The following is a 27,941-nucleotide window of genomic DNA, read 5'->3' on the forward strand; positions in this document are numbered from 1 at the left end:
TGCTATCGCTCCTTCTCCTCGCTCTTGTAGAGGTGAAGACTCTAATCAAATATTTTTGTCAAACTACTGTCGATTGCCATTCAAGCTGTGTGTCGGCTTGTACTTTGATCTCTAAGCCAATAGGGTGCCTTGAACATCTGCAGGCTTGGCTGGCCGGCTTTACTCAGCACTCGCAAGTATTGCATACTGGATCCACCCCTAGGCGTGACACTGGCGATCTGGATGTTGATGGAAATATACCGATGAACAACACCATTGATTGCTCTTGGATATCCCACTTGTCCCGCCTTACCTCTCATTCAAAGAGTCCCTCAGATACCGCATCCTGCGATCAAAGTTCAGAATTTAGAGTCTCATATGACGTGTAGACCTACAACACCAATGGGGGGGGAGGGGAAGGGGGCTTTGATCACTCGGTCCACCATCATCCAGGAAGCTTGCGAGACCTTTTGAACTTGATTTCAATTAAATTATCCACAGCCGAATCAGATAAGCCCGCTTAGCACTGCTAGATAGACTCTGGTATAGATAGTCCCATGTGTAAGGAGAAAAGGAAAAGGATGGAAAAAGGAGGATAAGTCCTGAACGACAAATGTTTATGTATGAGTGCCCAACGCCAGCCAGAAAAACAACCCTCCAGACATGAGAGAATTGCAAAAACAACCGTCGACGCTTCCTGCTTTTACTTCATGCTCAGTCCCCCGAACACACGGTCCAGCTCCGCGCCCTGGTCATTTACCGGCATCTCGCTCGCCTGGCGCGCCTCGTCGGACTCGGGGGATACGGTGCCGCCGGCGGCCCTCTCGGGCTCCAAGATGCGCGCCTCGCTGTCCAGCCAGCCCGGGGCGACCCGCCTCTTCTCGGCCAGCTCTCGCTCCTGTATCCTGTTCTCAAGGTCGCGCAGGTCGCGCTCGGCGTCCTCCTGCATCTTGGTGATGTGTTCCTGCAGCGCGCGGCACGAGGCAATGATGTCGTCCGGGTGGGCGGCGTGGCCCGACTGTGAGATGACGTACTTTGGCTTGTCCGCCGACGCGTTGCTGCCGCCGCCGCTCCCAGCCGCGGTGTTGTCCGCCACAGCGGCAGGGACACCCGTCGCGGAGGGGGGCAGGGCCGAGGGCATGGCCTTGTAGTTGTAGGACAGGGTCGTGGCGGTGGGTAAGGAGATGAAGGGGGAGACGGTCAGAGGAACCTGCTGGAGGAGAGGGTGGGAGCCTGGGGACGCCAGTTAGTATTCCGAGCGGTCTTCCAGGAGGGTAGAAGGCGGAAGAGAGTATACGCACGGTTGTTATACATGATGGATAAGAGGCCTTTGTGGTAGGTAACACGTCAGTGAGAAAGGGAGAGACACAAAGAGTGAGAGGACAAGTCGAGATATGCCGTTTGGAGGGGCTATACAAGCTCGATCAGTTTAGCAAAAGAGGTTCTACTTGCAGTTGTCTGAGACCGAGACTCGAGAAGGTCCGTGGGCACAGAGCGTGGCAAGTGATTGCGAATGCGCCCGGTCAATGGATCTCGACGTCCCCCGCGACGCCCAGTGAGTGTTGCGATACGTAAGAGACCCAGTGGCTAGGTAAGCAAGGTAATTAGTGGGTGGCATCAGTGGGGGAAAGCCCAGACCCTCGGAACAGATCTAACCCATCTGACCAATGCTCCTCTCACCGCCTTCCTGATCACGACATACCCAGTCCAGTTGTGTCCGCTAGCATTGAGATTTTTATCACGTGGCGATAACGATAAGAGCTTCACTTTCTCCAGCTTCAACTTGAGCAAAAAACCCCCCCACCATGAGTAGCCTCACAGCACAGCCCAAGCAGAGTCCCTTACAGGACCTCTTTGACATCATCACCATGTTGCCCACGACGATTCGCTCCCCTCCCTCGCTCGGGGACTTTACCCCCATCGAGGATCACCAGTCTCAAACCCCAGAGACCTTCTTCGGCGGGAAGCCCGTCTTGCACTTCCACCTTGAGGGCGCCAAGGCATGGATTCCGGCGTCGCAAAAGGGCAACCTGGCCGTCTTCCCGGCTGACGTCGCGACCACGGCTTCTGCCCCCGAAGGCGCGACGTTGAACGAGGTCTCCGAGGAGCTGGTGGAGCAGAAGGTTTCCGTCTTTGTCAACTCAGAGTAAGCTCCCCCCCCAACTCTCCTCCCCGTGCGCCGGGCGGCCACCCTTGCTAACGTCTTCTTTCTCATAGGAACTTCACCATCTTCTCTGAAGCGCAAGGGGCGGGCGTTGAGGTCCCTTACCCCTCCATCTCCATTCACGCAGTCAAGCAGGTCGGCACCATGGCCGAGGGGGCCCCGCTCCAAGCCATCTGGATGCAGCTGCAGCTTGCCGACGGCGGCGACGGCGACGAAGACTTCGATACAATCGACCTGACCCTGGTCCCCACGGTCACATCTGGCGCTCAGGTTGACGTCCAGAAATTTTACGACGCCATCTCGGCGTGCTCCGACCTGCACCCCGATCCGGTGGACGACGACGATGAAGAGGAGGATGGCCGTATCGTCTTTGAGGGCGAGCTTGAACCCGTGGAGGGATACACTGGAGTTATGTACGGTGCTCACGACGGGGGTCTACCCCCTGCGTTCCCCGGCAGTGGCGGCTGGATCACGGCCGAGAACGTGCACGAGCATTTTGACGCCGATGGCAACTGGATCGGTCAGAACGGCGACGGGGAGGCTGAGGAGGGGGGTGGCGGGGAGCTGGGTGAGGGAGCCGGAAGGGTCCGAGGACACGACGAAGTCAATGGCGGAGGTGTCAACGGTCACGATGACCCCGACAACAAGCGTCCGCGCGTCGATGAGTCATGACCCAGCTGTAAGATGGATGCATGAAAAAACGGTGTGACGAGGAACGAACTTGATACCATGGATAGGGCCCCCGGGCTCAATAAAACGAGGTAGGCATATCGCATTTCTGCTTATCCGACCCCTAAGGTGCCATTCATCCATTCTGTGGGCTGAGAGTTGGTCTACGGGCTTGTTCGCTTAAATGTCTTTTAATTTGAGTGATTGTGATGCTTGGGAAGTTGCTAATATCTATCTACTAGGTATTACAATGACGCCGTATTCAGCTTAGAAACACCCAACCCAAGAAACATGCCATACCCGCTTAACCGTCGCTAAAGGCAACATTTCCAAACGTTATCGCCATCGACAAAGGAACAGTTACACGAGGAACTCAGGTCCTCATATCAGGGGTGTGCCCCTAGGCCCCAGTAGCGGGTTTGTCCGGAGAGCCCAGTAATCGAGCCGCCTTGATGTACATTTCTAGAACGGACGCACTCTCGTAATCGCTGTTGCGCTTGGATGCCTTGTCCATGTACCTCTGGTCATCCCCGTCAATATGAGCAGTCCTTCGTCGAACCGGACTTTCCACCGCCACCCCTGTCTCTCTCGCCCCTCCTCTTCCGGCCCCCTTCGGTGTCGAGACCATAGGTCGTGGCCCCCTGACCAACTGGGGACTTCCCGCCGCCTCCTCCTCCTCCTCCTCGACTGTGGCTCGTAGCCTATCGAATGACTTGTTTGTCTCCAGCCGGGCCTTGGGCATGGCAATCGAGTTTCTGTGCGTCTTGATGGCCAAGTGGGTGTGTCGTCTTCCCTTCGGGCTTGTTCCCATGGAGAGGTAGTTCTGGCGACCAATTTTGCTCACACGGCTATTACTTCTCTCCGGGCTGAAGCCGCCCCCGCGCATGTTCGGCAGTGTCGGGCTTTCCGGGTCGGATACGGACGACCCGACGCTGAAGGTACTCATCTGGCTGTTCATTCGGCGGAGCTGGGCCACAGTCGCCTGGAGCCCCATCGGGTGCCCCATTGCCCCAAAGTCCCGGTGTTGTGGGCTTCGCATGGGTAAGTCCGCCGGCTTCAGCAAGATGGAGGGATGATTGGAAACCGATAGCACGTGGTCGGCGCTGCGGTTGCGAACATGTGGCTGGCGGGAGAGGCTACGGTCCCGCACAGGACTATCTCCGCCGCGTCTTTTGTATCTCACAGGCGCGTGAGATCCGGCCGAAAGAGCGGGACTGGGCATGTCTTTTCGCGTTGGGGAGGTAGGCGTGTAGGGCCGCGAGTCACTGCGTACTGTTGGGGAGGCACCCCCACGGGGCACCGATTCTGGGCTGCCCAGTTCAGCACTACTACGAACTGGTAATCCCTGGCTTGGCATCGAGTCCACGGGGGGCGGGAGGACGGTGCCCTTCTGGCCGAACGTCAATCTATTGCTGGGAATTGCGGGCTGGTTGTTGTCCTCGGGAGAGGTACCAGGGCTGGCCTTCATACTGACGACCGTGTTAGAGACAAAGAAGACCGGCTTCATCGGCATCACGCTCTTCGGGCGGACGGTATCGGGAGACGGTATCATATCTGGCTGATACATCACTATTGAACCCTGCGTCTGACTCTGGTCGACAACGCTGCTGCGCTTCGCCGCATCCAACGATGCCCGTACCGGGGAGTTGCTGGCGGACCTCGGGTGGTTTGGCACGTGGACTACGGTCTCCTTCACCACGTCTTCTTGATGTGGCGTGGGGTGTTGCAAGGGCGGGAAGCTGGGCGTCTGACGCCTGGGGCTTCTGAGAGGCACGTCGGGTGCCGAGGCCACGAACGGGTCGCACATCTTGGTGTCGATGATGAGGCCTTTGGGCTTCCGGCTGCGGACGATACCCTGCGGTTGTCCCGTGCCGCCGGTCTTGCTGTCGTCCTCTGGCTCGTTGATGCTGTACAGGGTCGAGAGGGACGACGAGGCGTCGCTGCCGGGAGACTCCGCCGTCTTGCCGTTGCCGGCGGGCTTGGTCGGGGTAGTGTTGCCCGATCGTCTGCTCGGGGTCGACAACCCAGTGGGCGACACTTGTTCCATCTCGGGAGTCGTCTCTCCAAACAAGCTGTCTGCGTCCGAGGATACTGAACATTGCGAAACGTCCCGGAGGTGTTGCGGCCGGGTGTCGGCATGCATCGCGGCGACCCTACGCTTGGAGGGGCTGGGCGTGCGAGCCCCCTGCCTGCTCGCGCTCATGCTCAAGGCGTGAGCGACGTGTTGCGGAACCTGGATCTTCACCGGAGACTGCGAGCCGGCTGGCGGCTGTGCCTTGACAGGAGAGTTCGACTTGGTGGGCGACACCTGCTGGGTTTTGATGCTCGATCCTGCCGATGCGGATGCGGCTCGCTGCCGGGTCGCCGGCCGACTGTTGCTGGGTGTCCCGTTCTGCAGCCTCTGCTCTGTCGACCTCAGGATCTCGGCGAGGTCCGACTCGGTAGTCCTGTGCCGTAGCCGCTGCAACGGCATCAGACGCGGCCCCTGGGCTCCCTGTGGTCCCTGGAAGGTCTGGAAGCCCTGGAAGCTCTGGGGTCCCGGAGGGGCGCCGCCTCTCGCCACGGCGGCCAGTTTCTCCGCCAACTCGTAGGACGGCGTTCTCCGTAACGGCATCTGGAGCGGGTGGGCACCACGCTGCGTAGGCAGGCTCACCAGGCGAGGCTGCTGAAGGGAGTAGTTGTTGTGGTCTTCCGGGAACTTGAAGTCGTCCTTGTTCTCGTGCCCGAACATATCCGGCAGCGTCGGCGTGCGGAGGATGAAGCTGTCCCGGACGCTCAACCTCCTGCCGTCGTTCTGCACCCTCGGCCCGTGGATGGCGTCCTCGTCGATCCAGCTGTTGTTCCTCCGCAGGTGACCGCCGCGCTGCTGCCCATTGCCGGCCTTGGCCGACCCGCCACACACGGAAAAGACGCCGCTCCACGGGAGGACGAGAGACGAGAGGGAGTGGTGCGGTTTACTTTGGACCTCTTCCATATGCGTGTACACCTCTCCCGGGTTCTGCTTCACCAGGCGCCGCGGGCGCGTCGTGCGGACGGAGCTGCCGTCTGATTCAAGGTCGAGTCTGACTCCGGGCGTCGCGGAGGGGGCTTGGGCCACGGCGCGGTGGCGGCGGCGGGCGATTGCGACGAGGAGGAAGGCGAGGCATATGAAGAGGAGGACGCCGCCCCCGATGGCGATGCCGAGGAGAAGAGGTAGAGTCATGCCGCCGCCGCCGCCGCCGCCGCCGATGCTGCCTCCTCCTACTGTTTGTTCGCGGGCGAGCAGGGGCAGGCTCGACATGGCACGACGGGGTGAAGTTGAGGTGCCGTGACCCGAAACTAGGAGAGTTGCTTTTACTTCCAATATGGTGATCTAGGGTGATGTCGAAGAAGTTACGGTAGTATTGAGGGCGATGATACCACAGCCAGAATCTCTCATGGTAAGGCTGTGTCTGACGTCGTACACACTGGCTTCTCCCTCTCCCTCAAGATTTTGCAAAGAGCTGGTTCGGCGTATGAAGGAGTTCAGTATAGGGAGACAGACACTCAAAAATGTCAAGCAGGGAAAGAGTTCTCGGGATAGTTGGCAGTGTGTAAACAAGGCCCGGGAAGAATGAAAGGCAATCTAGGAAACTGAACAGGGATCAAACTAGGGTAGAGGGAAGAGGAGCTACCTACATAGAACGACCGGGGGAGGGGCGGGGAGGGACAAGGACGACAAGAACCAGAGGAAGCCGGCCGATTCCCGTTTCCAAAAAATGCGAATGGCTGGTCCATATCCCAGAGGTCTCTCCTGCTCTCGCATGACCCGCCGCCCGTGACGATGGGTTTGGTTTTTTTTTTTTTTTTTTTGGTGCTAGCAGACAGATGGAAGAAGGGAATCAGAGGAGGGCCGCTGGTCTCAGGCTAATCTGGCCGTGGGGAATGCGTTGCCATCCCGTCGCCCTAGGCGGCATGCATTCCAATGGAAGGGAGGAAACCTTTGCCCCCCTCCCGCCTCACCGCAGTATGTCCTTGCTCTAGCCACACCGCACGCGCACGCAGGCAGATGGACCCCAGAGAACCACCGACTATAACAGCAGTAGCTACCTTGCTAATAGTGGACGAGGGATATTTATTCAGAGTTTTGTGGCAGTGGCCCCACATAAGTCGCCCCCAATTGCCGTACGCGTTGATCCAAACGGTTTATTTTGCAAAACGCTCACGATTATTCCCACAAAAATGCTGCTAACTCCCTCAGCTGTATTCAAGAACGCCAGAAGCAATCTACGGAACATAGTAATACCCGGATGGAGGTTGAAAGAATCTTTTATGAAAGTGGGAAGTTGGCGTCATCTAAGTTGGGTTGCGATAATGTGAGTGCAGACCCGAACGTTCGCGACCAGCGCTTTTCATACCCGTCGAACACTCATTCTCGGGGCGCGGAGTCACACACCCCTCGTACAAGTGCCTTGCCGACAAGACGCTAGGCCCCGCCCATGCGCTAGGATGAGGCAAAAGGCTTTGCATCACTGGGGAAGAGGGCAGCATTTATGTCTAACACAGTGCTTTTCGCGGATGTTCTGATTTTTATAACTTGGGGGTATGGTCAGAGGGGCCCAAGTAGATCTGTCATCTCTTGTCTCTCTATCATTTACATTTCGACCCCGAACTCACCCACACGAACAGCTCACTAGCCTTCTACCAGGGGTGACGATGGAGTCTTCCATCTAAACCATTGGTCGATGTAATATGAATTTGCGGGCTTGGCGCAGTGTGGCGGACACGCTTGGGTTTGCTTGCGAATAGCCTCACGAATAGGGTGGGGGAGGCGCGCGGTGCTTTGGTATGCGGCCATGCGTGGGTTGGGCGGGCCTTTCATCAAATACGAGATGATACCGCGTTGCTGGCCAGGCAGCGGTAGGGGGGGCAGGAAGCGCCTAACAATGTATGCCACCTCGTCTTGTCTTCACCTTTACCGGCCTGAGACTATATGCGTTCCTATTTCCTACAGACGGGGAGAGGCGGGAGGGGGGGGGGGGGGGGGGGGGGGGGGAGGGGGGGAGAGGGTCTGATGCGGTTCATTAAAGCTTCCTTCATCGTGGCTCAAAGAACAAACTATCGAATTGCATTCTTCTCCCTTGCATCAAGGAGCCGATAAAATCTCCCCGCGCGCCATACACACACTCCGTCTCCCTTTCCCTCCTGGACCCTTCCCCGGTGGAGTGAGAAAAATAGGGAACGAGTGAGAGTGAGAAACCATTCTCACGTGCGCGCCGGCCTCTCGACACACCTGACCTCGTTGATCCGCAACGCCGCTGTGTCGTGGCCCGCCAGCTCAACCGTGTACTCGTCCTCGAACACGCCGACATCCTCTGCCGTCCACATGTCGTGCACGACGTACCGCCGTCGCCGGCCTGCCTCCAGCAGCCCGGGCACGTCTCGGAACGCGACCGTCTTGGCCGCCGCGCCCGCAAGCGTGTTGAGCACGAACACGTGCGTCCCCTCGACGGACGCGCCGGACCAGAACTCGGCCGGGTGCGTCGCGTTCCACGCCCCGTCCGGGTTGGCGCCCCACTTGTACGGCCGCGCGGCGCCGCCGAACACGGCGTCCTGGTTGAACCGCACGAGCTCCCGGTTGGCCAGGATCGCGAGCACCTCGGGCCGGATCCCGTCGAGCCGCGTGCCGATGATGAGCGGGCTCTTGAGCGCCGCCCAGAAGGCGAAGTGGCTCCGGTTCTCCTCGAGCGTCAGCCCGCCGTTGCCGACCTCGAGCATGTCCCAGTCGCCGCGGCCCCAGAAACCGGCGCCGCTCCCTGCGCCCCAGAACGCCGCGTGGTTCAGGATCGGCATCAGCCTCCCATGACCCTTGGTGCAGGCCGTCCCACGCCGGGTAGATGTCCCCCCACATGCGCCAGCTGTGGCCCGTCTCGTTGCCCCAGGCCTCGACGTGCGCGTGGCCCCATGCGCAGAGGGAGTACTGGATCGAGCGGTCCTGCGCGAGGAGCGCGTCCCGCATGAGGCGGTACCGCTCCGCCGTCCGCGACGACGATCAGTCGTACCCGGCGGGCGCGGGCTTGCCCGTCTTGGAGTTGAGCGGTTGGCCGTTGTCCTGGTTCTCGTTTGGGGGCCCGCCGAGCCAGAGCTCGGGGACGTACTTCCAGTCGTCGAACCACGCCTCGGGGACGTTGCAGTTGCCGTACTTGAGGTCTGTTAACAATGTGAGTTATGTGTGTTGTTTGTAATAATCGCACCACCGGGCACAGGTGGGTGAAGACTGGGCGGGGGGGCAGATATCCGGACGCAAGGGATGAGGTGAGCTTAAGGGATGAGTGATACCTGGTGCAAGGGGCGGGACCGCAAACCCAACGGTGAAGAACTCACAGTCAATACCCCATTTCGCGAACGTGGCGGCATCAATCTCCTCATAACCTAACGAACCCTCATAACCGCCGCAGGTAGACGTCCCTGTGATGAATGTGTCAGAGTATCGTTACAGAACCAAACACTAGACTTCCCGGCGTTCCTTCTCCCTGCGCCCTTGACCCGATCTCCACCATCAACCTTCACACACACACACACATTACTGACGCGAGACGGTTCGAACTCACCCGCGTCGCTGTAGATGCCGACCTTGAGCCCCATAGCGCGGATCTGGTCCACAGTGTGCTTGATCCCGCGCGGGAACTTGGCCCCGTCGACGACGATCTCCCTGGTGACGGCGTCCCGCCGCAGCGCCTTGTCGCTCCAGCAGTCGTCGATGTTGACGTACTCGTAGCCCAGGTCCCGCAGGCCGTAGTCCACCATGCGCCGCGCGGCGTCCAGGAACACCGTCGCGTTGATGTCGCAGCCGTACTCGTTCCACGAGTTCCACCCCAGCGCGGGCAGGGGCCCCGTCGCGCAGTCGCGGCTCACGAGCGCCGCAGCCGTGGCGGACAGAACGAGGCCCGCAAGGGAGGCGGACGAGAAGGCGGGCCGCATCGCGAAAAGGTCGACAGGTCCGGGGGTTGCTGGCGGGTGCTTGGAGATTGTCCTGGCTATCGCGGCCATTTTTGGGCTTTCTTCCCTTCTCGTCTGCTGAGGACAAGGGCGAGCCGATTGTATAGACAGATACAGAACCTGAGGAGGTCCATGTAGACGATGGGCGCTTGTACGAATATATAAATTTATATGCCAATGTGGTCCTCAACCACGAATCCGCCGATCAACTCACCCCACTCCACTAGATGACCAGTTTCTGGGTAGCATCGAGTCTAAAAAGATGAAATGCAACCTACCCCAGCTCAACAGGACCGTCGCTGACTCCAGGAGTGCGGGCGGATAGCCACAGAGGGTTTGGGACAGCCAACCAACGCGCCACCTCCCGTAAGCAGCTCACTCGCGCAAGAGCCCAAGTGAGGGGCGCTCCGATCTTCCTCCAGTCTGGAGAAATGCAACACCATGAAGGGTGCTGTCCCCGGGGTGCGCCGAGGATCGCCGCCCGAGATAGAGAGGGTGCGGGCTTGATATGTCGGGGCTGGAAGTGGCCGCGTCCATGGAGAGTCGGGAATGGGGCCGTGTGATTCGAGCATTCGAAAAAAGAAGAAAAAAATGCATGCATGCAGGTCAACCAGTGTGGCAGCAGGGGGGGGGGGGGGGGATGATTTCATCCGCATTCGCTCTATATGTCCACTAACACATTGCACACCGTTCGACGGAAGGGGGTGGCGGAATATAGAAGCTTGTTCTAACAACACCAATTTTCCGGATGGTCAAGTATAAGGGAACGAGAGAATGGGGACAACATTGTGTTGGTTTCCAGAGAGGGAATCATGGTGGAAGTAGCTGCCATTGTTCAGGACATGTCAGAAAAATAGGCAACTTGGGATCGTGCATGGCTGGAATAGCAGCCTCAAGACTCGGATTTCAATAGACTGACAACAGGATAGCATCGGGAGAACGGGTGGGATGGCGATGAAACTGGCGGTGACAGAAGCGTTACAACAATAGGTATCTCTCAAAGCCAAACCTACAACGCCTACAATATGGACGTAGTCAACACGAAGTAAATACAACCCCCTCTCCGACCACGCCTCACTCGATAAAACCGACAATAGACAAGAGCCAACACAACATGATGATTTGCCGCTTGATGTTCACCATAAAACTCATGAAAACGGGCCGTATCATACCCGGAACTTACTAGCTACCTCCAGAAAAAAGCGTGTCTGCTCTCAGAATGTCCAGACAACATCAGCAGTGTCCTTGAACAAGATGTGAGAGAACCAATGCGAAGCCAAATCGTTTCCTGGGTCAGGATCCCGTAGGATAAAAGAAATAGGACGCCACATCCCGATGTGTGCCCTGTACAAACGAATTCCGCGACCCCAGCTTGTTGTTTTCCCCCCCATTTTTTTGTTCAACTATGCCAATCGAGTGATCAACTCCGAGAAATGGGAGTAAAAGAACAAGAATTCTCGTCATCTACAAGTGGTGACGGTGCTGATGAAGGTGACGCTTAGCGCGCAGCACGGGCGTCGGAGTCGGCGTAACCGTTGTGGTTGAGGTGATGTCGTCGTACATGGTCACGTACACAACGTCCTCTTCCCAGTAGATGACAGACACGACATTGCCGTTGGTGATCGTCTGGATGGACGCAAAAGACATGCTCGGCTGCGGGGAACTGGTAGGAGTGGGCGTGACTTCCTGGATGATCGGGACCGGAGTAGACGCAGACGTAGGCATGGCCTTCAAGACTTCACCGGGCACAGGGTTGGCGGAGGCGGTCTTGCCCGGCTTGTAGCTGAGAGCCGGGGGAGCAGCGGGAGCTGAAGAAGACGAACTAGGGGAGGGAATGACGGGTGCAGGCCCGCCCTCGGTGGAAGGGTCGCCCGTAATGATGACGTTGCCGGGCAGGCTCGTGACCGGGCCGGTGACATTCTCCAGAGATAGGACGCTGGGGACTTTCATTTGACACTGCGCTGCTTTGTCATCGGACTGAATGTTGAAGAGGGGGCAGTCCTCGATGCGGCCAGAGAGGTTAGTGCAGGTGTTAACGGCCGACTGAAGGAAGTCTTCATCCCAACCAGACATGAAATCGGCGTGGTATCCGAAGCCCTGGAGATCACCGTTTGCGATGACAAAGCGGCCGTTACGGCTTTTGTACGCGGCGGTGTCCCAGATGACCTCGTACAAAAGGTTGGGGACCGAAGTCTCGAATCCATCAGGGCAGGTACCGGTCATGACGAGGTCGGGGTATGCCATGTGGGACTTATGGTCTGGCGAATCAACGTCCTTGCCGTTCCAGCAAGAAGGGAACATCATCTCGAAACGGACACCGTCTGCGCAGTTGGCATCGAGAAAAGCCTTGTCGGGAAGGGCGTGGCGGTACAGGGTCCCCTCGGGGGCTCTAGCGTAGTTGAGGCAGTTGAAGCCGATGGCGCGCTGCTCAAGGTCGGACTGCTTGGTCTGGCCAAGGGTCGACCACGCCGACTTCGGGGGGTCGGGCTGGGAAGGATCTCCGGCAGTGTAATTGCGGCGGTCGGTATCCCCAGCAATCATGCGGAATCCTGCAGGGAATGCTTTGATATCCTGGTCATTAAGAAGGTAGTACCTGAGATAATTAACACCAAGTCTAGTAGACAAAGCATAGGGGAGTCAGGCTTACGCAAGCATTCCGCCAACTTGGTCAACCAGCTCAAACTCATTAGTGCTCGCGTCCTGGAAGTAAAGAGCAGGGTGCCAGTAGGCCGATCTATCCTGCGTGACGGCGCAGGAGGTGCAGTCGCCGGCAACAAGGTCACCGTAGTTGGCAGTGGGAGAGAAACCTAGTAATGTTAGTCACAAGAGCAGAAATGCGCAACAAACGCCAAAGTGAGCAGAAACAACAAGGGCTCTGAGGCAAATGGGCAGTTGCGAGGGACAGTGATTATTGCATACCATTGGAGCCGTGAATGGCGTGAACATGAGTAGCAGGAGTTCCAAAGTTCATGAGAGGGTCAACACGAGCGAGACCGACACGAGCTCGACACTCCATGCGCCAGAAGGCATCAACGCCAACAGCAAAGAAGCCGGCAGCGGCAATGACGCTCGAAGTAGAGTACTTCATCTTGGCGCCTGTTCAAGTTGGGGTATAAAGGGTAAGAAAGGATACAAGGACTGGGTATCAAGTGAGAGCGACTGGTGGTGTTTTGTTTTGAGAAAGCTTTTCAAAGCCGTTTGATAGATGAAAGAACCAAGACTTTGATCTTGTGGTTCACAACAATAGTTTGAAAGAGCAGGTGCCGTGAAGTGAAGGGCAGGAGCGATGAGTTAAGCGAAGCGCTGACGTGCCAAATCAAGGTGGGGGTTGGTTATGGAAAGAGCAGGCAGGTGCGAGGCCGCTCACCGAACCTCCTATTTCGGGATATTCCAAGAAGTGGGTTGGCAGATATATCAAAAAAGACACCTCTGTAAAGTCTCCACAGTCGCTTGGGTTGATAATGAGTCGGCGATGGTGTCGATTGTATGAGTCCAGGATACGTCGATGGTAACTCGTGAGTCGGGTTGAGTCAAATTGACAATTCGGAAAACCTTTTGTATTGACGCAAAGCAAACTCGTTCAGGAAGGCTGACGTCGAGTGTTTGATATGGGACGGAGTTGTGTTGAGCTGCGATACGATGATGTCGGCCAGTGGTGTAAGACGATGACGAAAGATGGAGGCTGGCTGGAAGAACCGATGCAGCGAAGCCCGCAAAATGAAAAGCCAGTCTCGAGCCTTTTGGGATATAGAGATCGTCCAACGGTCGAGTCTTTGCCCAAAAAATCCGAGTCAAGAAAAGAAGGCGAATGCGGTCAACACACACAAACGTAGAGGTTCCAAGAGAGAAAGGAATGCGTAGGGTCCAGCAAGGATCAGAAATCCTTGGATTCTTGTCGAGGTTGTGAGAAAAAAGGAATGGCTGAGATCAGGGACCAGAAAATGGTCGAGACCACGAAAGAGCGAGTGTGAGAGTTACAAAGCTAGAGAGAGACAGTCGAGAGACCCCGTTGTAGGCGACGAAGGAGGGGAAGAAACGAGGGAAGAAGAGGGCGGTTGGAATGAAAGTGATGCAGAAGAAGGGCATTCAAGAGGAAGAGAGAATCGGGCGGCAGGTGGAGAGAGTGAGAGAGACATGGCGGGAGGATATGGCATTCCTGGTGGTGGGATGGGGGGCCGGGGGGGGATTCAAGGGGCGTAGGGTAGGGGAGGGGAGGAGATGTGGGGAGGGGGGGGGGGCCGTGGTGTGTAAGGCGGCATGGATGTGTTGCCGACTCCCACTTTGCAGTGCAGTGCAAGCATAGGGTACGTGGTAGTGTATCCGTACACGCAGGCAAGTCGGCGTGTGCGGGTGATGGCCCTCACTTGCGCCCTTACCGAGAAGCCGCTATTTGGTTCCTCCCAGAGAGATGGGAAAATTGTGGGAAAACGACAGGGTATCTCGCTCTTCTATCTTCCTCGACCCGGGTCCAAGCATTACCCGTGATTCATCCCCATTAATCTTCGCCTTTAGTCACCCGAGAGGGACAAGAGCGAACGGGGGACGGGGCGGGCTGATGGGCCAAGTGAGATGAGATTAGCTTTGCTCACTCCTTATGCGTACTGCGTTTGGATTAATGACGCCGAGCGATGATGTCGGGCCAAGGAACACAAGAGAACAGGCGAGCATGGGTGCAAGAGAACAAATGGCGCATTTCTGCTTTTCCTAGCATACAGTACCAGTACACCACCCTCAGAGACGACTACCTACCTACGGTGATACTCGTCGTCTCTGCCAGGGGCTTGGGACTGCCAGGATCTACTGCAAGATACTTACATAACATACCTAGCACATCGCACGTGTACGGATATAGCACACGACATTGAGTATTAGCTAGTGTTCGTCTGGTGTTCAAGAGCCTGCGTCGTCGGTCAAGTGCTCAGGCCCCACGGGGGGGAGGGGGGTTACGGCACCGTCCATCCGGGACTAGGTCGGTGGCGAGTGGCTGTGCTGGCAGAGTGTGTGAGTGTATGATAGGGAAAGGAAGAAAGAGAGAGAGAGGAGTTGCTTCTCTGGCGTCCGATGAAGAGGGCGCGAGGTGAGTCTTGGAGTTGAAACGCAAAACTTGAAACTCCCCGCCCGCCGCTGGAACTACAGATACATAGTAAGTGCGTCTGGGGATGTAGGTGTGTGGTAACGTAGCGACTTTGTTTGCTACATGCACGGAGTCTTACCACTTACCTTGGCTACCTAATTGCACGACTAGGCTACCTATCTTGTTGTCCTGTAACCCCCCCGGTCGCCTTTTCATTCGCATGCACCATCGGCATATCCCAGGCTAGCGGTCGGGCGAACAGCGTGGAAGGAAGGTAGGAGGGATCGCTCCCGATGTGGATTCAGATAGATTAAAATCCTGCTTCAAGGGGCCGGACCAGCGTGAAGGGTGACCAGGATCCCGCTGGTCGGGTTGACGGGGTCGCCCCAGGCACAGATTGGCGCAAGCCACACTTTGTGTGCCGTTTTCCCTGAGTGGGGAGGGGTACAAAGTACTTGGGCCGTTTGGCTCGTCGTTTGGCCCATCACCCTGCCCTATTGGTGATTGAATGTCACTCGCTCATCGGGCCGCTCGACCATCCATCGCGGCCAAACGACAATGTTGTGCCGCTGTATTCCAGACGACGGCGGGCACAGGATGACTGACAAGCCGAACCACAGAATTGCGGAGGAGATAGGAACGCCAAGGAGCCAAGCGAGAGAGGCGAAACGGACGAAAGGCAAAGAAGCATGAAGCAATGACCAGGAAGAAACGGGGCAGAGGAACGGAGGAAACACACACTTGGTACCAAGTACGGATACCAGTAGCGTAGGCATGTAGGTCTTGCCGACTGGACACCGATGCATCGGAACGCGGGCATTGCATATTGCAGCACTTTGCTAGTGTAGGTCGGGCCGGGCGGCAGTGGTCATGCGAGATGAAATGACAGAAGATGAGATGAAGGCCGGACGAGGGTGACGATGCGATGCGATGCGATGCGACGTTTTGCTGCTGGATGCAGTAGTCAGGTGGTGCCGTTTGCCAAAAGCCGAGACTACCATCCTCGTGAGTAGATGTCGTGAGTTGAGGTTGTGTCGAGTAGGTCGATAGAGGTGGGTAGGTGGGCAGATAAGATGAGAAAGCAAGCCCGTTTCGCCACATCATCATGCATGGCACCAAGCATTTAGCACCAACGGTCTGGCGGGAGATGCGAGGGACAGTGTGGCATCTCGGGGCGTAGCGTCGCACAAGACAGCCAGAGAAGCACAGAAATGCAGCGGGTGGCGTCGTTGTGACACACGCGATATGCAGGTACCAAAGGTCTGCATTTCCCATCCATCCCCATCCACACCCCGGCCGATGGCTTTTGGGGGCCGCCACTTGACCAAAGATGGAATACTTTGTATGGATACCTTGACTGGTGACAGCACCACACCGGGGTCGATCAAGTCAAGGCCACTCAATCACCAAGGCCCCTTCTGTCTTCTCTCTCGTTTTCTTTCAAAACTCTGTCCGAGGATCTGCGGGCAATGACGACCTTTCCCAGGATGTTCTGTTCTTTCCCCGATGTGGGTCGCCGAAAAAGGAGAAGTGACAAGGACCAAAGGACGAAGAGGGAAGTACCGTACCTGCCTTCTTCGACAGTGTGGTACTTGGTATTAGTATCCGTAGGTAGGTACCTAGGTAGCATACACTACCTGGGTACCTACCTATATACGCTAGGGAGATAGAATTGTAATACCGTTGGCCGTTGGCGCGTGACCCCTTTTTCGAAGGAACAGGTCGGAGAGGAAGGAGGCGATCTCACTTTGAATAAGGTACACCAGGCAGGGCAAGTACGTACCTTCGGGCCCTGTAACTCCCCCACCATGTTAATTGGACAGAATGACACGAAAGCCAATGACACACACCCCTTTTCTCTCCTTGCTGCCAGATATGGACCAATAGAACAAACAGTAACTGCCTGACCTGACTGTGGGGCGGAGGGGTCACAGAGTGGGCGGCTGGGATCTGCGCTAATGTTAGGCATTGGCAGGCACAGGCTTGTTAGCAACCGCCGGCTCCGACAAGGACGTGACTTCATTTCGAACCAGGGGAAGGCGCAATCTAGTGTACGGATACCAGTAGGAAAGAAGGAGAAAAGGAAGCAGCGCATGCGCCGGCGCCGTGTCGGACCCTGTGATTTCATTGTGAGCATCTCACCCGGCGAATCAAGTCGCCCATCATCCCCGCATCGTCGTGGCCCGATATCCTGCCATCTCTTGTTTACTGCAGACGTCGAAATCAATTTAATGGCATCCACCGCAATACAACTCATTCTGCAGCCTGTTTTGCTATATAGAGATGCGCAACTAGAAGAAGCAATTACCAGGCCTTCATGCGCCGTGTCACCTCGTCTCTCCTGGCCGCCGCACCCTACCCTACCCTACCCGTCCTCACAATCCATTGACCGTCGCCATCGTGTGTGTACATGTGTGTGTGTATGTGTATCCAGCAGCGGTGATCAGCAGAGTCAAGTACGAGAGACAAATTCCACGGACATTGCGCCGAACCAAGGAGATTATGCTTGGGGCATCTCCAATCTTCCGAGCTGTGTTGCAACAACGTCGAGCTGCCTTACCACAGGCTCGAGTTGCATGCGGCTGGGTTTCGCGGTGCCATCTCGCTGCTGTGATTGGGCGATGCACCATGCAGACATGCCTCTGCCAACACTGATCCGCGCACGACAGGCGCTTACCTCCCAGAAAGGCATTCATCCATCCATGCTTCTCTATACAGTAAACTTCTCGTCAAGCGCTATTCGTACGTTCAACGAGGAGCCTCCATCGTGAGATTGTTGGTCCTCCTTCACACCACGGCCTCGCAGCTGACCGCCTTTGCGCCCATCGTAATTCCCCGTCATCTTACTCGAGGCAACTGCTACCTACCACTTGACGCCCTCGTGCGACTCGGTGGCCAGTGCTTCATGCACCTTGATCCCCGAACCAGCCAAAAGGAAGAATCGCACAAGGAGAAGCAAACATCTCAGCTAGGCCACACGATGACCCTCTACGCTTTCCTTTTCACCCCCCCCCCACTGCACCGGCCGGCAGTTGTTTCGCTTGAACGTCAGACCGCCATACCAGTTCCACCCCGCCGTGTTGCCCCGTCGTGGGACGGGTCTGCTTACCTAGACGAAGAGCATGTCTTACGATATGCAGCAAGCACCGTGTTCCTCGATGCCCTAGCCGTCGTGGGTAACGCGGTCCACGTCCAATGTTTACGAGTCAAGGACGTGAACATCGTCATCACCAAGGCCGGGAATATGTTGGCTTCGAGATTCTGATGCACGGCGCACGGCTCCCGATGCACCCCAAACAGCGTGCGAGGGCTCAGCCGCGGATTAAAATAAGAGCAAGAGTACCTAGGTATACAAATCATGCTTATGGTGGGGTATTAGCTTATCTCATACCTTTCACCCAGCACGTGTCAGTTTGGCTCAACCTTTCTACCGTCTCCTTTGGTCACCCCCGTCAAGGTGACACCCTAGACATCTCGCCTCTACACGAGTTTCAGCATCTGGCTGATTGAGGCGATGCGCCAATCATCCGAACTTGTTCAGGAACGAAGCCAATGGCCAAGAGCTGTTGTGCCAGGGAATCACAATGCATCCAAGCATTGTCCTGCCATCTGGCTTCGCAAAGAACCTGCGCTGCTCCTGAACTGACCCTAAATAAGCATGTTTCTTATGAGCCTGGTATCAACAGGCAAACTCTTACTAGCAGGCTTGGAACCATTGTTTATCGGATTCGGAAACGATCGCAGTTATCCTTGCAGCCCTCAGGCGACACTTACACGCGGCACCGAGCCCTACGGTATGGCCGCGGGCCTGTTTGCCCAGCTACCGCGTTTGAGAAATACCGGCAACACCGAAACTTACAACACAATCATCACGTGGTGATTACCTCCACGGTGTCGGTGGCCCTCGCCATTTGTCGCACACGACGAACGTATGTTGGAATCTGACCTACGACGTCCATCTACAAGATCCAAGAGTTTCGTGCGCCTAGACCATTCAATCATCTAGCCCTAGAGCCAACCATCACCAGCTAAGATGGTTATTTCATGCGCAAAGCCAGGATCACCCGTCACCCAAACCAGGCTTCTTTGAACGATGCAGCTTTAGGCGGGGCTCATCCGGCCGAAAGAGCCGTGGCGGTAGATCTGTGACCCAGGGGCTCCAAGTGATTGAGGTGCACGCGCTTACCCCCTGACTCCCTCCCTTGGCTACTCTGCGGTAGCAGAACCCATGTCGCAGTATCTAGAACGAGGCGTCTCCAGCTGCTGGTCTGCGGCAATTACCAAGCCGAGTAGAAACCGTTGCCTTCATAAGCGATGTATCATGCTTCCGTGGTGCCGAGCCGGGCGACTGACTTGAGAATGTTTGCCGATGCCTCTCACAAACGTTGATTCTCCTCTACTGGTGTCTGAATTCTTGTTGCGTCGAGGTGGCAGACAACACATTTGAGGGAAGAAGAGATGACTAAAACCCAGAGACAAGACAAGCCTGGAAGAGCTCAGGACGCATGCGGGGGTTTCTGGTTGGAATGCCATGATGATAGTTGACTGGAATTCACCAGCAGATATAACCCCGCCGCACATAGTATTGCCTATTGTGGCTTGGACTTGAGCTCACCGAACCGCGTGTCCGTAGAATAAAATAGCGAACGACAATGGCTTCATTGTGTACAAAGCGCCCCGCGAAACATAAGCATTCAAGCCCATCGGGCTGAGCGATGCTTGTTGAAATTCGAGATGTGACGACACCGATGAGCCCCAAACGCCCAGAGACGAAGTGCTAGTACCCTTTTTTTCTTCTCCTTCCTTCCTTCTCTCTTTCGGCGCCATCCGTGAAATGACTATACGCAACTTTGGGCTGTGTGTCCTTTAGTTCGCGGATGAAGCCGAAAGAACTAATGATGATAGAGAATTGGTGCCTTGGAAGACGTGGCCGACTGCTGTCAGGCATCAGCCAGATATCACGTCAGGCAGCCAGCCACTGTTTCCCTAGCTTCAGCCACAGCTGCGCCACATGCCACCTTCTGGCCACACGACACCGCAATCAGCCAAACCGATCCAGGAGGCAAGCGACGGGTGGAATTCAGAACAAACCGAAAACGATGCATTGAGCCATATTTGAGACCCTCACGACCCTCACGGAGCTGATGAAATGAAGATTGCACCCTGAACGCTCCCCAGTGCTCAAAGAATGGATGACCTCTCGGGACTGAACTGGTCGTCATCGGCCAACCAGCCGAACAACAAGCCCCCGCCCATGAACCCCTCGGGCGCCAACTACTTTGGTTCAGTGCGGCCGACCAATTCGACACCATCTCCATTCCCCTCCGGTCGCAATACGCCGTTGTCTGCCCAGGGCTCTGGACACCTTGCGGCAAACCCCCCGGCTGCGAAGCCTGCCGCCGACAGCTTCAGCAACCTCCTCAGCTTCGGCGCCGGCGCTGCGGCAAAACCCACATCGAAGCTCACTCTGCTGGAGCAGCAGCAACGCCTGGAGGCGGAGAAGAAGAAGAAGGAGGAAGAGAAGAGAAAACAAGCGCAGGCGCAGTTTGGCGGTGGCTTCTTGGACACTCTCGGATCGGGCTCCGTATCGCGGACTGCGTCTCCGGGTGTCTTGTCCCCCGGTTCTTCTACCGGCAAGAAGGCCAGTGACGACGACGACCTCTTCGCCGCGTTCAACTCCGATACAAAAGTCGACAACGCAAGCTTCTACCCACCGCCGCCCCAGAAGAGCCCTGTGCCTGCGAGTACGCCTGGCCTGGACCTCAGCAACCCGAGCGCGTGGAGCCAGCAGCCCGGCCCCGCCAACAGTGGTGGATTCGGGGATGATGATGATCCGTTTGGTCTGAACCAGCTGAAGCCCAAGACTGCGTCTCCGGCACCGCCTCCGCCGACCAACGACGATGACGACTTTCTCGGTGACTTGGCCCGCCCTGTCGAGGAGGTCAGGCGCAAACAACCTACCCCAGTACAGCCCCTCCAGCGGCCCGAGCCCGGGAAGCCGATCGAGGCGTCCGACTCCAGCTCCGAAGACGAGGGGCCGGCCCCCAGGGGCGAGATGGCCGAGTTCGACCGCGCTGTTGCCCAGCTTGTCGACTACGGTTTCACCCCCGAGAACGCTCGACGTGGCTTGACAGAGAGCGGGGCGGGTCTGAACGTGCAAGCGGCTGCCAACTGGCTTCTGGATGATGCGCATCGGCAAGCCAAGGCAAAGGCACAAGGCAAGAATCCCGCTACTGCTACGCAGAGACGAGGACGGGAAGACGGTAGCAGTTACGACAGCCAGCGGAGAGCGGACACGAGATCCCCAGCAAGCGGCGACCCGGACCTCTCAAAGACCGCGGCCGCCGTCGGCAATAGCCTCTTCAAGACTGCCAACTCTCTATGGAAGACGGGCAAGAAGCAGGTCCAGCAGGCAGTCGCAGAATTCAACCAGCCGGAGGGGGATCCCAACCAGCCCAAGTGGATGCGCTCGGCTCAGCTCGACCGGGCCCAGCCCGAGAGGAGGGCGGCAGAAGCGACGGACGAGGCCTTGATGCTGGAGTCTGGAGGTCGGCCGCCAAGGAAGGCGGGACAGTCGTCGCAGTCACGGCGACCAGATCCGCCACGGAGGACGGCATCGCGGGACCAACCGCATACCGTGCCGGGCCCTTCCAGCGGCAGGGGAACTCCAGTGCCGAAATGGCAGCAACAGGGCGGCCCAGCACTGCCAGACTCGAAGACTCGCGCAACCAAGCTGGCGATGACGGATGACAATGCCGTGTCCTATGTAAGCCCTCACAGAAGAAAGAAGGCCACCCCCCAGCCGGAAGCGCCACCGCCGCAGCAGGACGAGCCCGACCTGCTCTTCGGCTCTTCTCAAACCCCCATGCCGGCTCAGTCACTCCCGCAGCGTCCACCCCAGCCCTCACAGCCGTCTCGGCCTGCCCAGCCCGCTGCTAGGCGCCCTTCCCCGCCGACACCCAAACCGGCACCTCGCCCTGCTCGTCAAATCCCTCCAATCACACCGGCAGCGATACAGCAATCTACAAAACACCGTCTCGAGGGTACCGCCCAATTCAAGCGGGGAGACTACGGCGCCGCCCACTCGTCCTATTCGTCTTCTCTTGCCGCCGTGCCGCCATCACACCCGCTCGCCATCGTCATTCTTACGAACCGCGCGCTGACGGCCCTTAAGACCGGAGAGCCCAAGCAGGCGGTCGAGGACGCCGATGCCGCGCTAACGATCATTGGCCCGACGGGCGGCCAGGACGAGCAGGTGACCGTCGTGGGCGACAACGGCGGTGAAGAACGCCGCGACATGCGGGACCTGTACGGCAAGGCGCTGAGCCGCAAGGCCGAGGCGCTCGAACAGATGGAGCGCTGGGGCGACGCGCACGCCGTGTGGTCGACGTGCGTGAAGAACGGCGTGGGCGGCCCCACGGCCATCTCCGGCCGTCAGCGCTGCCAGAATGCACTTGCGCCGAAGCCGAAGCCGAAGCCCAGACGCGCCGCCGCCGCTTCTGCTCCTCGATCGAAGCCGGCTGCGGCGACGCCGGCGAAGAACTCCGAGGCTGTCGAGCGCCTGCGCAAGCAGAACCAGGCGGCGGCGCAGGAGGACGATGAGAAGTTTGCGCTGTCGGAGAAGGTGGACGCGCGAATCGCGGCCTGGCGGGACGGCAAGCGGGACAACCTGCGGGCCCTGATCGGCAGCCTGGACCAGGTTCTCTGGGAGGGCAGCGGGTGGAAGAAGGTCGGGTTGCACGAGCTTGTGATGGCCAACAAGGTCAAGATCCACTACATGAAGGCCATTGCCAAGTGCCACCCGGACAAGGTAACGTTTTCTCCTACCACCCCCCACCCCAGAACAGCAGCCAAATGTTCCGTGGTTCATTGTACTAATACAATTGGTCGATAGCTTCCCCAAGACGCCAGCACGGAGGTGAGGCTCATCGCGGCGACCGTCTTTGCGACGCTGAACGAGAGCTGGGACAAGTTCAAGGCGGAGAACGGGCTGTAATGGATCTCATTTGGGGCGGGGGGGGGGGGGCTATGAGGCGGCTCCTTTAGTCACAGGAACCGAACGGGGGGTTCATGGGACGAGCGAGAAAGCAAAGAGAAACAGATGACTACTTTGGACTGTGGACTTAAAACATCCGAATAAAAGTCAATGAAATGAAGCGATATTCGATTCCCCCCAAACGCCGTGCTATGCGAGTCGCTCTGACTGTATCTTTCCCACCTCCTTCCCTGCGAGCCGGTCTACAGATCAATCGGCGCAGTTCCTCCTGCGCCCTTTTCTTTCCATGTGGAAGACGCAACCAACACCACCACCGGTTCCTTACACTGCGTTCTTAGTCACATCCGGGTCTTTACCCGCTCGCCTCCCCTCCTCTCTACAGACCCAGAGACCGCCGGACGCCGTCGCGGACCTTGTGCTCGTAATCGGCGCGGCACTCGCGCCACATCTTGGCGGCCTCGACGTTGGCGGGGCTCTCGTCGTTGGGCTCGGCGAGCATGCTCATGACGGAGATGAGGATCTTCTCGACGGACTGGATGGGGGACCAGCGCTCCGAGGCGTGCTCGTAGTGGTTGGGGTCGTCGCCGGGCGGGTGGAGGATGGAGATGCAGACGAGGCCGCTGGGGTAGACTGCGGATTGGAGTCAGCCAGTTTCTTTTCTTCTTCTTTTGTCCGTAGGGCCCACGTTGTGTTTTTTTGAGGGTGAGTGAGTGTGCTTACTGTTGGGGTGCCAAATGTCGACGAGGAACTTCATGGTGGGCGGGGCGAGGGGGTAGTCCTTGGGGAACTTGAGCTCGGCGGGGAAGACGCCGCCCTCGAAGGGGGTGCCCTCGGGGCCCTGGATCAGCGCCTCCCAGTGCAGGAGGTCGTCCTCGGAGACGGGGCCGGCGGTGATGCCCTCGGGCGGGTTGTTCGTCAGGGCGCGGTACTCCTGGAGGAGACGGCGGTGGGCGGTGGACTGGGCCATGGCGCGCGCTGGTTGAGGTTCGAAGCCGGAGCCGGGGGGAGGTTCGTTCTATCGAGCTGAAGGTGGTTCGGGGGGGTGGGGGGACGGAGGTTTTAAAGAAGAGGGAGTAGTGGTGTGTAAGGTCGAGGGATGTGAAGGGTGGAAGGTGGTTGTTCGGATGGGCGGATGTTGACACACCGTTAGACTCGGACAGCTTGCGTCTTGTGCTGATGTCGGTGCGTCGGTGGACAGCGGTGGACAGCGGTGGACAGCGGTGGTCAGTGATGGTGTCAGTGATGGTCGACAGTGGTCATAGAGGATGGCGGGGGTGGGGGGTGACACTACGTACAGCGGAAGCTAATTCGCCGAGGTTTTGCCCGCCAGGTGGTGCAGGTGAAATCGGAGCTTGGGTCGGGGGTGTGGCACCGAAGCATTTTTGGGAGCTCTGTCCATCTGCCGACCTCACCCGTCATCGACCATTCCGGGTCAACATATCACGTACTTTTTTTTTTCCTCTCGTGAATCTTTCTTCCTCCGTCGAGAGCCGAACAAGGGGACGCAAACCCCTTCCCCGCCAAACACCCAACACTCCCTTGCCTCCTACACAATGCCTCCACGACTCCAACTGAGGCCAATGGCCGGCCGTGCGGCGGCGTCGACGTCGTCGTCGCTGTCCCTAGCAAAGCAACATCCCAACCCTCCCTCACGCGCCGCCGTCTGCTTGTTTTGCTCATTGTCGACACCTACGGCTCCCTCAAGAACCACCGTCAGACGCGCTCACGCCGCCAATAGAAAAGCATGGAGACAACGCCGCTTCCAGTCCACCGACGCCGCGCCGCCCATGGCCGCGCCGCCCGCGAACCCCCGCGCCGAGCTCATCGACACGCTGCTGGAGCTGCAGAAGCACGCTGTGAACCACGTCAACCTCTCCCGCCTGCAGCTCGCGCTCCAAAACCTGCGTCAGGACCCCGGCCAAGAAGCCGTCCGCGTCGCCGTCCTCGCCCTCGCCAACGCCGCGGAGCCGGGTAGGGCGGCCAAGGACCTGCTGCGTCTCATCCTCGCCGACCCTCTGAGCGACGAGGCCGGCTGGGAGGGGGAGCTGGCCCGTCACGACACCGCGCACCCGCTCGTCGTGCGCATCGGCAGCGAGCACGACGGCCAGTCGCGCGGGGAGCCCGCGCCAACCGTCAACATCTCCAAGACTAACCTACTGCACGAGCTGGACGTGTCGTCCCCCACGCTCAATGGGCACGGCATAGAGCTTCTGCTGATGGAAGTGAACCCCTTTGTCGCGGCCCCGGGTGAGACGGCGCAGTCGCAGGACATGGAGGAGTCCGTCCTGGTGCCCACGGTGGATATACCTTCCAACACGGGGCGGTACACGCCCATTACGACACCGGTGCACAAGGCTTTGGTGGTCTCCGAGGGGGTTATGGGCGCGGCGTCGGTGGCGTCGCTGCCGCTGGCCGAGTACTGCGATACGGTGCTCGCCGCCGTCGACCTGCCAGGGTACCCCGTGGAGAAGGATGCGCACGTCACGTTCCAGCCGATTGATGTTTCGGTCGGCACCAAGGGCCTCGAGCTCATCCGCCAGAACATAGGTAACGCAATGGAGTACGAGCGCTCCTGGTTCAAGAGCAACGTGCCGGCTGTTATCCAATGGCTCAAGTCCGGCGTACAAAATGACGAGGGCCAGGTCACCAAGCCGGCGGTGCGTCTGCTCATCGCGTCCCTGCTGCGCAACACCCTGGCCGAGATTGAAGCTGAGGAGACGCGCTTGCTGTCCGGACGTTTGTCGACCGAGGCCTCGTCGTCCGGTCTGGCCGTCATGAACGAGAGGCTGGCGCAGTGGTCGCAGTTTGCGCACGAGGAACTCCAGCAACAGCTCGACCTCGCCTTCGCGGGCACAAGGTGGCGCAAACTGGGATGGTGGAAGCTGTTCTGGAGGGTCGACGACGTGGGCGTGCTCACGACGGAAATGCTCAGCCAGCGTTTCCTCCCCGGCGCGGAGCGGGAGCTCATCTACCTCGCCGGCCGCATCGCCGAATCTGGCGCTGCCGCCGCCGCCGCGGAACCGCCCGCGTACGCCCAGCCGACGTCCGAGCTGCAGATGTCGCTGCCGGAATCCAGCACGGCCGCTAAGGCCGTGACGCAAAGGCCAAAGTGGCCGACGCACATCTCCTTCACGCGCCGCTACCTTCACGAGGAGACTGTTCCCGCCCTGCAGGCCCTCGCGCAGAAGCTCGTGCTGCAAGCATCGAGCACCTCGGCCCTGACGAGCGCGCTGGCTGGACTCCTGTATGTATCGCAGTACGCCTCGTCGGTCTACGAGGCGGGCGCCGTCGCGGCCCTGGGCGTCATGTGGAGCCTGCGCAGGCTGCAGACCAAGTGGGAGACGGCGCGGGCCTACTGGGAGGGCGAGGTGCGCGAGGAGGGCCGCAAGGCTGTCAGGGGCGTCGAGCAGAGCGTCGCTGACGCGCTGGACCAGTCGCGCGAGGGCACCCCCGTCGAGGGCGCCGAAGAACTACGCAAGGCCAGGGAGCTCGTGGAGAAGGCCGAGGACGCGCTGAAGCGCTTGAAGTAGAAAAATAAGAACGGGGGGGGGGGGGGGGGCGAGGGAGAAGATGTTGGGTTCCTCTCGTCACGTCACGTCACGTCACGTTGTACCATCAATCTGTATAATGTATAAAAGAGGATGTCATCATAGACATTCATACACGCACGACATTCGATACCAAGACAACACACTCAAAAAAGGGGGGCTCATGGGAAAATTGGGGCGCCGAGAAGAGGCGTCTGTATTCTATTTGCGGTTTCTTGTCTCTCTTGCCTCCCATTTGCCTACCGATGTCAGCTAGTCCCGCCCGACCCGAGCTCGGTCTGCATCGTGTGTGAGTGTGAAAAGTGAGGCCATACCCTAGCGACCGCCATGCTGTACGTTGTGTTGGACATATTTTTGCTGCGAAATCGCCCGGGTTCGGTTATCATTGCCTCCCTTCTGGTCTCTTCTCGTCCATGCCGCGTTTGTTTGTTTTTTGTTTGGGAACTTCCCAGAACTCTCGAGAAAACCGTTTAAACGCCAAGGAACTTTTTATCTTTCCCAGGAGCTATTTGCTGGAAGCTCCGGTCATGAAACCCATCCTACCCTCTCCCCAATTAGAGAACCCACAGCTTTCTGTCCCCTCTCTCTCTCTCTCTCTCTCTCTCTCTCTCCCTCTCTCTCTCTCTCTCTCTCCCTCTCTCTCTCTCTCCTCGTAGTGATAAGAATCCGTATGACATGCGCGCGCGCGCGATCTTTCCTGCCCCGTCTGGCTCGCGATAAATTGAAATAGAATATTTGTCGTGTGGCTTGTCTCTCTCGTGTAGCCGCTTCTCGTATGTGCGTGTGTCCTCGCGCAAAGCGCATCTCACGTCCGAGCCGACAAAGAGGGAACGGTAGAAGGGGGCCTTAGCGACCACCGCGGCCACTGGCGCGGGCCCTGCTGACGGTGGCGCGACCGCGGGCCATGCCGACGCCGCGGCCGCGGACGTTGCGTGAGCGGAACATGGGCGCGTTGCGGAGCATGTCCGGGACGATGAAGAAGCGCACGTGGGAGCCGCGGATGTAGACCTGGTCGAGGTGGGAGACGCGGCCGTCGCGGGCGGTGACGGTGATGTCCTTGAGCTGGACGTTCATGTTGTCTTCGGCTGTGGGCAGGAGCTGTTAGCTTGGGCGATGTTGTGTGTAGGGGATGAACTGCAATCAGAGGATTGGAGGGCAGATCAAGGAAGAAAGAGGAGAGGGATCGTACCTTCGAGGAGCTTGCCGCGGTAAGTTTGGCCGGAGGTGATCTCGAGGGTGACGATGTGGCCCTGCGCGCGCATGTGGGTTAGCTTCTACTTGGCGGCCAAGCAATGGGATAGGGAAGGGAAATTGAATGTACCTGGGCCTCGTTGAGGAGCTTGATTGGGATACCGATCGTGGACGTCATGTTTGCGGTTCTGGAGGGGTGTTCGGTCTAAAGCTGTCGTGGGGTTGTCGCGATCGCGGGTCGGGTGTATTTGGGATAATGGAAAAGTGAAGGGCAGCGGTAGTAGCTGGAGGTTTGCGTTTTTCCGCGCCGGGAAGGTACGTCGTTTCTTTTGTGGATCGGCCTCACCTAGGATTATGGGGATA

General features: G+C 58.2%; 9 protein-coding genes across 9 annotated transcripts; 3 read left to right on the top strand and 6 right to left on the bottom strand.

Moving 5' to 3' along the window:
* Positions 1-682: 682 nt before the first annotated feature.
* On the bottom strand, positions 683-1,293 carry GLRG_09351 (uncharacterized protein; the record flags this gene model as incomplete). Its single annotated transcript, XM_008100036.1, has 2 exons — positions 683-1,212; positions 1,281-1,293. The coding sequence occupies 2 exons, from the start codon at positions 1,291-1,293 to the stop codon at positions 683-685; spliced, it is 543 nt and encodes a 180-aa protein (XP_008098227.1).
* A 491-nt stretch (positions 1,294-1,784) lies between these two features.
* Positions 1,785-2,815, top strand: GLRG_09352 (uncharacterized protein; the record flags this gene model as incomplete). Its single annotated transcript, XM_008100037.1, has 2 exons — positions 1,785-2,125; positions 2,197-2,815. The coding sequence occupies 2 exons, from the start codon at positions 1,785-1,787 to the stop codon at positions 2,813-2,815; spliced, it is 960 nt and encodes a 319-aa protein (XP_008098228.1).
* Positions 2,816-3,212: 397 nt separating this feature from the next.
* On the bottom strand, positions 3,213-6,092 carry GLRG_09353 (uncharacterized protein; the record flags this gene model as incomplete). Its single annotated transcript, XM_008100038.1, has 1 exon — positions 3,213-6,092. One exon carries the CDS (start codon positions 6,090-6,092, stop codon positions 3,213-3,215), a length of 2,880 nt encoding a protein of 959 aa, XP_008098229.1.
* Positions 6,093-8,035: 1,943 nt separating this feature from the next.
* Positions 8,036-9,820, bottom strand: GLRG_09354 (alpha-galactosidase; the record flags this gene model as incomplete). The annotated part of the gene is made up of 4 exons (XM_008100039.1): positions 8,036-8,765; positions 8,833-8,980; positions 9,155-9,238; positions 9,382-9,820. The coding sequence occupies 4 exons, from the start codon at positions 9,818-9,820 to the stop codon at positions 8,036-8,038; spliced, it is 1,401 nt and encodes a 466-aa protein (XP_008098230.1).
* A 1,413-nt stretch (positions 9,821-11,233) lies between these two features.
* On the bottom strand, positions 11,234-12,857 carry GLRG_09355 (uncharacterized protein; the record flags this gene model as incomplete). The annotated part of the gene is made up of 3 exons (XM_008100040.1): positions 11,234-12,362; positions 12,417-12,576; positions 12,689-12,857. 3 exons carry the CDS (start codon positions 12,855-12,857, stop codon positions 11,234-11,236), a joined length of 1,458 nt encoding a protein of 485 aa, XP_008098231.1.
* Positions 12,858-20,031: 7,174 nt separating this feature from the next.
* GLRG_09356 (UBA/TS-N domain-containing protein) lies at positions 20,032-22,839 on the top strand (the record flags this gene model as incomplete). The annotated part of the gene is made up of 2 exons (XM_008100041.1): positions 20,032-22,653; positions 22,738-22,839. The coding sequence occupies 2 exons, from the start codon at positions 20,032-20,034 to the stop codon at positions 22,837-22,839; spliced, it is 2,724 nt and encodes a 907-aa protein (XP_008098232.1).
* A 376-nt stretch (positions 22,840-23,215) lies between these two features.
* GLRG_09357 (ubiquitin-conjugating enzyme) lies at positions 23,216-23,806 on the bottom strand (the record flags this gene model as incomplete). The annotated part of the gene is made up of 2 exons (XM_008100042.1): positions 23,216-23,469; positions 23,560-23,806. 2 exons carry the CDS (start codon positions 23,804-23,806, stop codon positions 23,216-23,218), a joined length of 501 nt encoding a protein of 166 aa, XP_008098233.1.
* A 586-nt stretch (positions 23,807-24,392) lies between these two features.
* Positions 24,393-26,369, top strand: GLRG_09358 (uncharacterized protein; the record flags this gene model as incomplete). Its single annotated transcript, XM_008100043.1, has 1 exon — positions 24,393-26,369. The coding sequence occupies one exon, from the start codon at positions 24,393-24,395 to the stop codon at positions 26,367-26,369; it is 1,977 nt and encodes a 658-aa protein (XP_008098234.1).
* Positions 26,370-27,233: 864 nt separating this feature from the next.
* On the bottom strand, positions 27,234-27,756 carry GLRG_09359 (LSM domain-containing protein; the record flags this gene model as incomplete). Its single annotated transcript, XM_008100044.1, has 3 exons — positions 27,234-27,472; positions 27,577-27,637; positions 27,709-27,756. The coding sequence occupies 3 exons, from the start codon at positions 27,754-27,756 to the stop codon at positions 27,234-27,236; spliced, it is 348 nt and encodes a 115-aa protein (XP_008098235.1).
* Between the last annotated feature and the right edge of the window lie 185 nt (positions 27,757-27,941).

Source organism: Colletotrichum graminicola (genome assembly GCF_000149035.1).
Source record: "Colletotrichum graminicola M1.001 genomic scaffold supercont1.48, whole genome shotgun sequence".
Taxonomy (NCBI): Eukaryota; Fungi; Ascomycota; class Sordariomycetes; order Glomerellales; family Glomerellaceae; genus Colletotrichum; species Colletotrichum graminicola.